This window comes from Periophthalmus magnuspinnatus, chromosome 13, assembly GCF_009829125.3.
Source record: "Periophthalmus magnuspinnatus isolate fPerMag1 chromosome 13, fPerMag1.2.pri, whole genome shotgun sequence".
Lineage (NCBI taxonomy): Eukaryota > Metazoa > Chordata > Actinopteri > Gobiiformes > Gobiidae > Periophthalmus > Periophthalmus magnuspinnatus.
Genome location: NC_047138.1, coordinates 381814 through 392929, shown reverse-complemented (window position 1 = coordinate 392929; position 11116 = coordinate 381814). Strand labels below are relative to the sequence as shown.

General features: G+C 44.5%; 1 protein-coding gene and 1 long non-coding RNA gene across 2 annotated transcripts; both read left to right on the top strand.

The window, feature by feature from the left end:
- Nucleotides 1–1929: 1929 nt before the first annotated feature.
- On the top strand, nt 1930–7311 carry LOC117380505 (ATP-binding cassette sub-family C member 4-like). Its single transcript, XM_055226137.1, has 4 exons — nt 1930–2079; nt 2174–2288; nt 6287–6681; nt 7256–7311. Exons 3-4 carry the CDS (start codon nt 6340–6342, stop codon nt 7301–7303), a joined length of 390 nt encoding a protein of 129 aa, XP_055082112.1. The 5' UTR covers nt 1930–2079; nt 2174–2288; nt 6287–6339; the 3' UTR covers nt 7304–7311.
- A 1367-nt stretch (nt 7312–8678) lies between these two features.
- LOC129456741 (uncharacterized) lies at nt 8679–11108 on the top strand. The gene is made up of 3 exons (XR_008648919.1): nt 8679–8853; nt 9305–9531; nt 9851–11108. It is a non-coding gene; the product is annotated as an uncharacterized LOC129456741 (long non-coding RNA).
- Nucleotides 11109–11116: the final 8 nt, after the last annotated feature.

The window sequence follows — 11116 nt, the reverse complement described above, 5'->3', positions numbered from 1 at the left end:
ATGTCATCAAGTGGTGGTTTTCAAGTGAACAGCTCCTTTTACCTTTAGTGAAGTAGAGATAAGTGGCAACTCCAGGAGCTGAAATGATCCAAATGATTCTAGAAATGAAGGTGTGTGGAGTTTAAAAACACAGTGGAGCACTTCCTGTATCACCACATGATGACATCACAAGGTGGAACTGAGTGTTTTCAGTTTGAGAGAAGAACTCAGCCTAAATCTGCAGGTTTGTGTGTTAAACATGTGTGAATGAAACAAAACACAACTCCAGGTCTGTGTGTGACGAGGAAACATAACACACACACCACACACACCACACACTGACCCACACACACCACACACTGACCCACACACACCACACTGACCCACACACACCACACACTGACCCACACACACCACACTGACCCACACACACCACACACTGACCCACACACACCACACACTGACCCACACACACCACACACTGACCCACACACACCACACACTGACCCACACACACCACACACTGACCCACACACACCACACTGACCCACACACACCACACTGACCCACACACACCACACTGACCCACACACACCACACACTGACCCACACACACCACACACTGACCCACACACACCACACACTGACCCACACACACCACACACTGACCCACACACACCACACTGACCCACACACACCACACACTGACCCACACACACCACACACTGACCCACACACACCACACTGACCCACACACACCACACTGACCCACACACACCACACTGACCCACACACACCACACACTGACCCACAGGACGTCACATTGACCTTATAAAAACAGTAAAGATGTTTTCAGGTTAAGGCTGAAGTACAAATGTGCACCTGTCGTCCCTGGACAGACTGATGTTTAGTAAGAATAAGTTTGATGTAGATGAAACTGTAAACACACGGTACACACATCGAACACACACATCGAACACACACACGGTACACACCTCACCCTCACATGTGACATTTATAAAAACATTCATACACTCACACCAAATTATTCACACACACTTAGTTTCAGACACACAAATCCTCTGTCACACACATTCACTGATGGGTTGCTTTGTTGCTTTGATTTGAGCCATTTCTTTGTCACATGTGCAAACTTTTGAAAACTTGTGCATGTTCTAAACTCATCTGACTCTTCCACTGACTCTTAGCGACAATAGAGAAAGACGATTTAGAGAAAGAGAAAGTCGTACGTTTTGGACGCTGCTCTCTCCTCTGGCTGAAGCAGAGTGGGCACAAACACGTCCTCCTGATTTGAAGGAGTTTGTGACGACCTTTCCTCATTTTTCTCATTCAAAACATACTTTGATTTGTTTAGTTGCTATGACCACAGGACAGTTTCCACAGCTTGAAATCCATGAATAAGCATTTCCCTGACACAGTATGACTTTTCACCTGTGGCTCGTTACAACATGAGGACTGAACAACAGGGACAGGCCGGGGTTCGCCTGCGCAGACAGACCGGGGTTCGCCTGCGCAGACAGACCGGGGTTCGCCTGCGCAGACAGACCGGGGTTCGCCTGCGCAGACAGACCGGGGTTCGCCTGCGCAGACAGACCGGGGTTCGCCTGCGCAGACAGACCGGGGTTCGCCTGCGCAGACAGACCGGGGTTCGCCTGCGCAGACAGACCGGGGTTCGCCTGCGCAGACAGACCGGGGTTCGCCTGCGCAGACAGACCGGGGTTCGCCTGCGCAGACAGACCGGGGTTCGCCTGCGCAGACAGACCGGGGTTCGCCTGCGCAGACAGACCGGGGTTCGCCTGCGCAGACAGAGGCAGGAGGAGACATGTCGCTGACACTAAGTTGATCCAAATTGCCCCGTTCATACAAAAATGCATAATCTATGACATGGGTCTAACTTAGTATGAAAACTGACTCTGTGTCTGTTGCAGTTGTTTCTCATGATTCTCGGGGTCGTTTCCGTGGCGGCGTCGGTCATACCCCTGATCCTCGTCCCGGTGGCCGTTCTGTTCCTGGTCTTCGTCTACGTCCGGCGTTACTTCCTGTGAACGTCCAGAAACATCAAGCGGCTCGAAGCTACAAGTGAGATCTGTGTATTTACCTAAACATGTGACTAGTGAGTGAATCTACCTCCATTAGACTCTGATTAAATCTCGTTCCTTTTAATCTGTCTCAGCTCGTAGCCCCGTCTTCTCACACCTCTCCTCTTCACGGGCTCTGCACAATCCGAGCTTTTGGTGCCACGGAGAAGTTCCAGACCATTTCCGACGCTCATCAGGACTTACACTCAGGTATTTAACCGTCGCTGTTTGGACGTCCACATTCAAACCTGACACATTAGAGTGATGTTAATCCTCTGAGCAGCGTCCTGGTTCTTGTTCCTCATCACGTCTCGTTGGTTTGCTGTTCGACTCGACGGGCTCTGTGCCATTTTTGTGACTGCCACCACTTGAATAATGAATAATTAAGTAATGTTTGATCCTGAGAGACAGTGTTTGTTTGGACCATTTTTATGTAATTTTTTGTGATAAACTGTAACTTATTTTTCATTTTGTTAATTGTTAATATCGATTTGAAATAGCCTAATAATAGTAGATAAAAAAAAAATACTTATTTTAATTTCTTTTTTCAGACCAAGGTTTAGTTTGTGCAGGAGACAAAATGTAGTTTCCCTCCCAAACTCTAGGTGGCTCTGTGGGCTTTATGTGCCAGTGCCTGTCTATAAAGGAGCTGAAAAGTAACAGGTGCTGCTTGACTGAGAGGTCAGCCGTGTCCCAATTCGCCAAATGCACCCTTTGAAGGGTCCCTTCAAAGTACTCTTCAAAGTGTAGTTTGAAGGTTCCGGTTGAGAATCTGCCCTCCTCAGTGTAGCCGCCATCTTGCTGAAGTGGGACAGGCCCACACCACGGACCGCACTTCCACCGCTGTCTTTGAGCGTACGATACGTACATTACGTACGTTATTTTTAATGATTTATTATTTAATAGAAGAAAAGTCAAGATGTCGTCGTCACAGCCGTTTCTTTCTGTTTAGATTGAATATCAATAGACAAATATAACTAACGCGTTGTAGGCTAGGCGGACTGACTGCAAGATGTCTCAGACTAGATTCGGTAGGGAGCCAGTAAGTAAGTGAAAGAACACAGACAAAATAAAGTTGATTATATGAATGATTGTATTAATATTTTTTTCTATATATAGTCAGAAATTCAATAATACTTATAATAATCAACATTTATATTAAACAGGTATACAATAATAAAGAAAACAACAACAAAATAAACATCAAAACGGGGGTGACTCAGAAAACTAAAAGTGTCCTTTGACGTTAAAGGTTTGGCCTTTAATTTGGCATAAGTATAAACTTGATTTAGTTTGTATTTAATCAATACTGACGCAAATCAGGTTGCACTCGTCATACGCGCTAGCATTTGCGTGTTTAGCCGTACCTCTATGGGGGTTCGTCACAGCTTAGCGTAGTACTAGAGTTGGGTTTTTTTCTCAATTGAACAGCGGTTAAAACAAGAGCAAGACTCACCGCTGAGCGGATGGTTGAATGTGTAGAATGCAAGAAGTTGATTCGGATTTTGAAGGACAAATGATGAGCACGACCAGCACGAGCCACAGTGAGCACACAGCAAGAGCACCAGAGCAGGAAGTGACAGGGGCGCGCAGGTACTTAAACGCTCACCGGTGCTTTAATGGGTGGGGGCAATCTAGGTCACGTGGGTTACATAACGTTTGAGGTGATTTTTTTTACTCAATTGTAGCTACTTCATAAGTTAAACAAAATAAACCTTGTGAAAACGTAATAACAGAGACAGAGGAAACAATATAATTTCTACATTCATAGTCTATAAACCAGAGACACTGATTAGTTGTACATATAGTGGGATATTTCAGTTTAATGGTTCTGTATTTTGTCCAGTGGCTGCACCACTTTAATAACAGTAGAGGGCGCTGTTTCCCTTCTATGTCGTGCCAGTTCTTTTCATCTTATTATTATAAGGTATTTTCTAGCAGTGCAGCTACATCAGGCTAGTGTCTTGATTTAATAACACAAAGGTAAATGACACGTGTCCACCAGGGGGCGCAGACCTATGGAATGTACGGAACTCATGAAGATTTAGTGCACGTCTCAGGACTCTGTTCTGTCTGTTCTGTCTGTTCTGTCCTTTCCTCAGTCCGTTGCTTCATTGTTCACATTACCTGTGTGGATCATTAAACTCTTCTGACTTTACGTTTCTCTTGGTCTTTGACACAATACAAACGAACATTCTTACATTTTTCTTATTGCAGTAATAATTTCTCATGATAATAATGTCTCTTATTTTTTATTTTATTTTTTTTTTTTATTATTTGTCTTGGGCAAATAGACATCTTTTCTCTTGCATAGCCTAGGCAGCCACAATCGATGTCAATCAACACAATGATACAAGAGACAAGGAAAAATAAAAACAGACAAGCAAAACACACACAAAAGAGTATCTCCGATTGCCCAAAAAGGAGTGGGAAGAAGAAAACTTATTTAATCCCACCCCCTCTGCTATTATTTCTTAACTTTAGCATACTTTACTTCCTTTTCATGATTGTATTACATGATTACATTGGGGACTATGAGTTAGTCTCATGCAACTTAAGTGTTACATCATATTGGATAAGGTGCCAACAATGGTAAGGAAAGTTATTAATACCAACAATGGTAACGGACAGTAAATACCAACAATGGTAATGAACAGCAATACAGCAATAGTAATGGACAATAAAACGACAATAGTAATGGACAGCAAAATACAACAATGGTAATGGACAACAAATACCAACAATGGTAATGGACAACAAATACCAACAATGGTAATGGACAACAAATACCAACAATGGTAAAGAAATGGTAGATACAAAGCCAGCATTACAAGATTACTGAAATTATATTAAGACTTCCTCTAGATAATAGTCTCTTATTGTGTAGCAATAACTGCACATTCCTTTATTCCATGTAACTCTCCTCCTTTTTAATCATCAAACACACTGTACAGATCTTTATTCAGATTTAACAGTTTCATGTTGCTCTGTTGTAGATGAGGTAAACCAGTACGAACATTGCACAGTGGGCTCCATTTTCTTCTCTTTTTTGCGCAGCCGCGGTGCATGATGGGATATAGAAGTGCGTGAAGTGTGCACGGATGCACGCTTCGGTTACGTCCGATCTCCATGGAAACGGTGCAAAGGGAAGGGCAGGTTTATCGGGCGCATTCAGTAGGGTGTGTTGAAATGGGACAGCCCTTGTCGCGCCGGAAATTACGTAACTGCCCTTCGAATCGCCCTTCCAATGGTGATTCTAAGGCCAGGTGGGCGAATTGGGACACGGCCGTCGTTTCTTTGTGTCATGTGGATTGGTTTCATACCTGACAGTTTGGGCTGCTCACTAGCGCCTCACAGTGGTCACATGATGTTGCTCTGATGTGATTGGTCAGCTGATTTAAACGAGGTTTTGGCGCTGTCGTCCTACCAGTGGAGGCAGGACGACAAAGCAAGTTTATTAACCGGCTAGCTGCTGCGCTCTAAACAGGAAGTGATCATGTGCGCACTTCCTGCTCCAATTCACTTTCTATTTTTATTTTATTTTGTTTGTTATTTTTATTTATTTATTTTTTTGTTATTTTGATTTTTTTTTGTTTATTTTCCTTTTTTTTGTTATTTTGAGTTGTGTTTTTAAACCGTGTCCTCTCTCTGTCTCTGCTGCTTCAGACTCATTTTGGTCTTAAATGTTCTTAAAGCCTCTACATGATCCTGGGGGTTTTATTTTGCTGTTTTCTGTAATAAAAGACGTTTGACTGGAGCTGAACGCTGCGACGTCTCAGTCTGTGGTATCAACAGTGGAGAAACAAAATACATGTTTAATCAGGAATTAATCTGGACCTAAATATTTAAAGCTACAGTGTGTAAGTTTTCAGCTAAAAATGAGTAAACCAAAATGAAAAACACAGGCTTTTTGTGTGTTTGTCTTTAATACTCTCAAAAATGTACACAATCATGTGTCCTTACAGTGAGTGGGCTTGCATCTCCACAAACCTGACTCTTATTTCCATAAAACGCTTTTCCTTTGTCTATAACATTCCACAGTTTGGCATAAAATTCATCTGTCTCAGGAAAATGATCCGAAGTATTGTTTTAATTTTCTATTTCTATGGAAACACCGGCGCCATCTCCAAAAAGTTCATATTGTAGCGTTTAAAATGTCTCATTGTCTGACCATTTCTTAATAATGTACCATAATCTCTTATTTGTAGATGACCTCGGTGGAGAGGGTGGTGGAGTACACTGAGCTGGAGAGTGAAGCACCATGGGAAACAAGACGCCTCCTCCCGATTGGCCGAGCAAAGGCCTGGTGACCTTTGATGGCGTCAGTTTCTCCTACAGCGTGAAGGTCCCGTGGTTCTACACAAACTCAAAGCCGCGTTTCCACCTCGGGAGAAGGTGTTTCCTGAAGAGGTCGAGACGTTCCACAGTGGCCTCTAGGGGGCGCTGTAACACATTCGGGATCGTGGGGAGGACCGGGGCTGGGAAGAGCGCTCTGGTGTCTGCGCTGTTTCGTCTTTCAGAGCCAAAGGGAAAGATTTACATCGACGGAGTCCTGACGTCAGAGCTGCACCACCTGCAACAGAAGACGTCCATCATTCCTCAGGTAAAACTCAGGATCAAAACAACTGGCCCATTGTCCAGACATGGAAAACACATGGAATATTACTAAAAAGGGCCAAATGTCCTGGAAATGTATTTTGTCCTAGAAAATGGCTCCCCCTTTGACAGACACTTGATAGTGACATCACAGTAAAAATAACATAATTTAGGATTATTAAAACTCACTAAAATGTAGAAAATTACACTCCATTTGTGCAAAATGTCTTGGACGACACCCAAACCCCCATATTCTTTAGAGTTTGAGAAGTGCAACCATAGGCACAGTATCATAAGAAAAAAGCACGGTTAACACAAAAAACAAATAATTTGATGAATATTTTTGGGGTTGTATCTGTTCTCGTCTAATTTCAGCTTTAACACTTTAATATTTTTGGTGAGATATAAAGTAAACGAGTAAATAGAACACGTGAACAGAAGAACGTGTAAGACTTGGAGCAGTTACTTTATCTTTAATAGAAAAACAGCAGGTCATGTTTTTATAGATTCCATGATGATATAATTGCAAAAGTGAAGTGTGGGAAACCTGCTCAAGTTTAAATCTGTATTTGTGATCACAGGACCCGGTTCTGTTCACTGGGACCATGAGGAAGAACCTGGACCTTTAACCAGCAGATGAACAGACTGGAGGAGGTCAGTCTGATACGTGTTTATCATCTATGAAGTGGTTTTTGACACTTTGAACTTCATTATAACCTCTGACGCACACAGGACTGGAGGATGTTGTTCCTGGTGGTGAAATAGCTCAGTTTTCAGAATAGTTTTAAATGTGGAAAAAGACGGTGTAAAGCTCAGTCGACCATTTGAACTGACACCGTCTACAGTTTAGAGGCAGAAGTACTACAGTCTGCCCCTCAAAGTACACGAGGCTGAAGTCAGTACACAAAGTAAACTGTTACCATCAGAGGTGGAATGTACCAGACCATTATTTACACAAAGTACTGCACTTAAGTATCCACAGATACCTCAAATTTATACATAAGCAAATAATAGTGTGTACTTTTTACTTCACTTTTAAGAGCAGTATCTGTACTGAAAAGCAAAAGTATTTGTTTTATAGTTTGAGACCTGCTGAAAAGTCTGAGTTTGTTTAACACGTTCAGAATTTGAGAAAACAAAAATGTAAAAAAAAAACCAGATGGAAAATGTTTCCGTTGTTTCTACTCGACCAAATACAACAATCTTTATCCAGATCAGGATGAGCCAGTTTTCCCCTTAATTCCACTGAACTTTTCCATGAAACATAAAGTAAAAACACAAATGTTGAACCTGATCATTTTTATTAGAGACTCGACCAAAGAAATCAACAAACCTCAGCATTTGAACTGAGTGATTAAATATGATTGGACAACAGCACAGCCCCTGTGTGTGTGTCCTCCCGTCTGTGTGTGTGTGTCCTCCCGTCTGTGTGTGTCCTCCCGTCTGTGTGTGTCCTCCCGTCTGTGTGTGTGTGTCCTCCCGTCTGTGTGTGTGTGTCCTCCCGTCTGTGTGTGTGTGTCCTCCCGTCTGTGTGTGTGTGTCCTCCCGTCTGTGTGTGTGTGTCCTCCCGTCTGTGTGTGTGTGTCCTCCCGTCTGTGTGTGTGTGTCCTCCCGTCTGTGTGTGTGTGTCCTCCCGTCTGTGTGTGTGTGTCCTCCCGTCTGTGTGTGTGTCCTCCCGTCTGTGTGTGTGTGTCCTCCCGTCTGTGTGTGTGTGTCCTCCCGTCTGTGTGTGTGTGTCCTCCCGTCTGTGTGTGTGTGTCCTCCCGTCTGTGTGTGTGTGTCCTCCCGTCTGTGTGTGTGCGTCCTCCCGTCTGTGTGTGTGTCCTCTCGTCTGTGTGTGTGTCCTCCCGTCTCTCTGTGTGTGTCCTCCTGTCTCTCTGTGTGTTCACGTTTCTTTGTGCATTCTCCTGTGTCTCCTCTTCTTCTCCTCCCTTGTCTTCTCGTCTTCTCCTGTGTGTCTCATGTGCTGTGGTGGTGCAGACCGTGGTGGTGCAGACTGTGGTGGTGCAGATCGTGGTGGTGCAGACCGTGGTGGAGGAGCTTCCTGGTCGTCTGGAGACCGTCCTGGCTGAGTCTGGCTCTTCGTGGGGCAGAGGCGGCTCGTGCGTTTGGCTCCAGCTGTTCTCAGGAAGAACTGCATCCTGGTCATGGACGAGGCCACGGCCGACAAGGACCTGAGGTACCAGCACGAGACAGAGACCGAGACACACACACACGGAGACACAGACAGACACACACGCACGACTGACATTGAGCAGTTGTCAAAAGACCTTTGTTTTAATTTAAAGTCTTATTAGGAAGCAGAAGGTTTCATTTGTGTCATTTACTGGCGTTAAGGTCGGATTTATTTTAAATGTAAGAACCTGGAGCTGATCTGAAACCACTGGAACTGATTTAATAAAAATGTGAGACTGATGTGACAGGAAGTGATGTCATCTTACAATTTATTATGACAGCTCCCCTCATGCAACAGCTAAAACAAAGGGAACTACATGGACCATGATCCTTTGCTCCTTTAAAGTGGTACAGTTTAGTTACAAAACATATAAATGTCAAAAATGCGAGATGTATTCATTGAAGCTCAACTTGGTTCTGCTTCAGCCAAATAAAGTCTGATGTTTGTTCTGTAGGTCGAGCTGATCCAGCAGACCATGAGAGAAAAGTTTAAAGAACGCACCGCGCTCACCGTCGCACGTCGGCTCAACACCGTCATCCACAGCGACCGCATCCTGGACCTTTAACCCAGAGAGAGTGAGCCTGTCCTGGGTTAGACAGTTCATGATGGTCCCCTGGTTCTCCACCTCCAGGGAGAGCTGAGTCTTAAACCAGTTCAAAATGAGCTTCAAATATCAAGCAGGTTAAATCTCTAAGGACAGCACTTGCAATTTGGTTAAACTATAGAACATTTTATTGGGTTCAAAATATTCTCATCTACACTGAAATGTGGAATGAACAGTTCAGGAAATCCAACTCAAAACGATTGTGCATTTTTTTAAAGGACACACATTCATTAAATACAAAACTAAAAAAATACAGTGTTGGCTTCACAGTGGCTCCTTAAATTCTTAAAGATGGGACCTTTTACTGAGTGAACAGCAGCTCACACTGTCTGGGTCCACATGGCTCAGTGAATCACCTGGAAAAAACAAAACATGTTAATGGTTTTGTGTTTGCAGGAGTTGGATGAATCAGCGCGTACGCTGAGCCCTACACTCTGCTACACGACCACGACAGTGTCTTCTACAAAATGGTGCAGCAGACGGGCAAACGGGAGGCACTGGCGTTACTAGAAGCAGCTGAACGGGTGAGTGAGCCACGGACCGCACCCGACGCATGTCCAGGGTCGTTCCTGGACGAGGGTCGCTGGTCCTAAAGCCTCACACTGTCAGGATTAGAAATATAGAGTAAAATGTCTGTGTAATCCCTGAGTCGTCCAGGTCTGGTTTGAAGCAAAAGATGAAGTTCAATCTGTCGTCTGGACAAAACTTTTGGCTGCTCATTTGTGGTCAGATTACTGCTGGACACTGCCTTATAGCTCCTCTCTTCAGACTGTTGACTACACTGAAACTACAAACACCTATTGTTTACAGTTTGTTTTTTTCTTGGCTCGGGCTGTAAACGGTAAGTGTGTTAGTTTGAGTGTAGTTCGCTCCTCTCTTCAGACACACATTATTTGCGATGGATCAGACCTGGACAACTGGGGGACGACAGACGGGCTGCAGTGTCACACCCACAGTTTAACAACAGTATTATTATTGGTTTGGACCGTTTACTTCAGGGGCCAACTCCTGATCTCACCATTTTTAGACATGAATGTGTTGATTTAATGTTGTAAACGATGGAGGACTATCGGACGCCTCGAGGAGGAAGCTTCACCAACACTGTTCACAGTGAGAGAGCTGCTGACCTCCACTGGGGTCGGGCGGTGGAAGGACTTTGAGGATCTCCTCAATCCCCCCGTCATGTCTTCTGAGGAGGACTTGTCCATCACCCTGGCGGAAGTCACCGAGGTGGTTGGCGAGCTCCTCAAGTCTCTGGATGTTGTGGGTCTTGGCTGACACGTCTCTACAACATCTCATAGCGGTCAGGGACAGTACCTCTGGACTGGCAGACCGGGGTGGTCCCTCTGTATAAGAAGGGGGACCGGAGTGTTCCAGTTACAGGGGAATCACACTCCCCCTTCCCGGTAAGGTCTACTCCAGGGACTGGAGAGGAGAATCTGACTGATAGTCGAACCTCAGAGGAGCAGTGTGGTTTTGGTCCCGGTCGTGGGACACTGGACCAGCTCTATACTCTCCATCGGGTCCTCGAGGCTCATGGGAGTTTGCTCAACCCCAGGAGTAAAGTTGACAAACAGGCCCATTCAGTCAAACGAGTATTAAACTCCAGCAGAGGCTTTAGGACCACGTCCCTGTAGAGTCGACTTTAACGCCTTTGTTTTA

Excerpts from the sequence above, each read along its gene's own strand:
- LOC117380505 (XM_055226137.1), top strand. The coding sequence starts at position 6,340 with ATGGGAAACAAGACGCCTCCTCCCGATTGGCCGAGCAAAGGCCTGGTG. Across the intron at positions 6,682-7,255 it reads AGACGTCCATCATTCCTCAG|GACCCGGTTCTGTTCACTGG; the intron begins GTAAAACTCAGG and ends TTGTGATCACAG.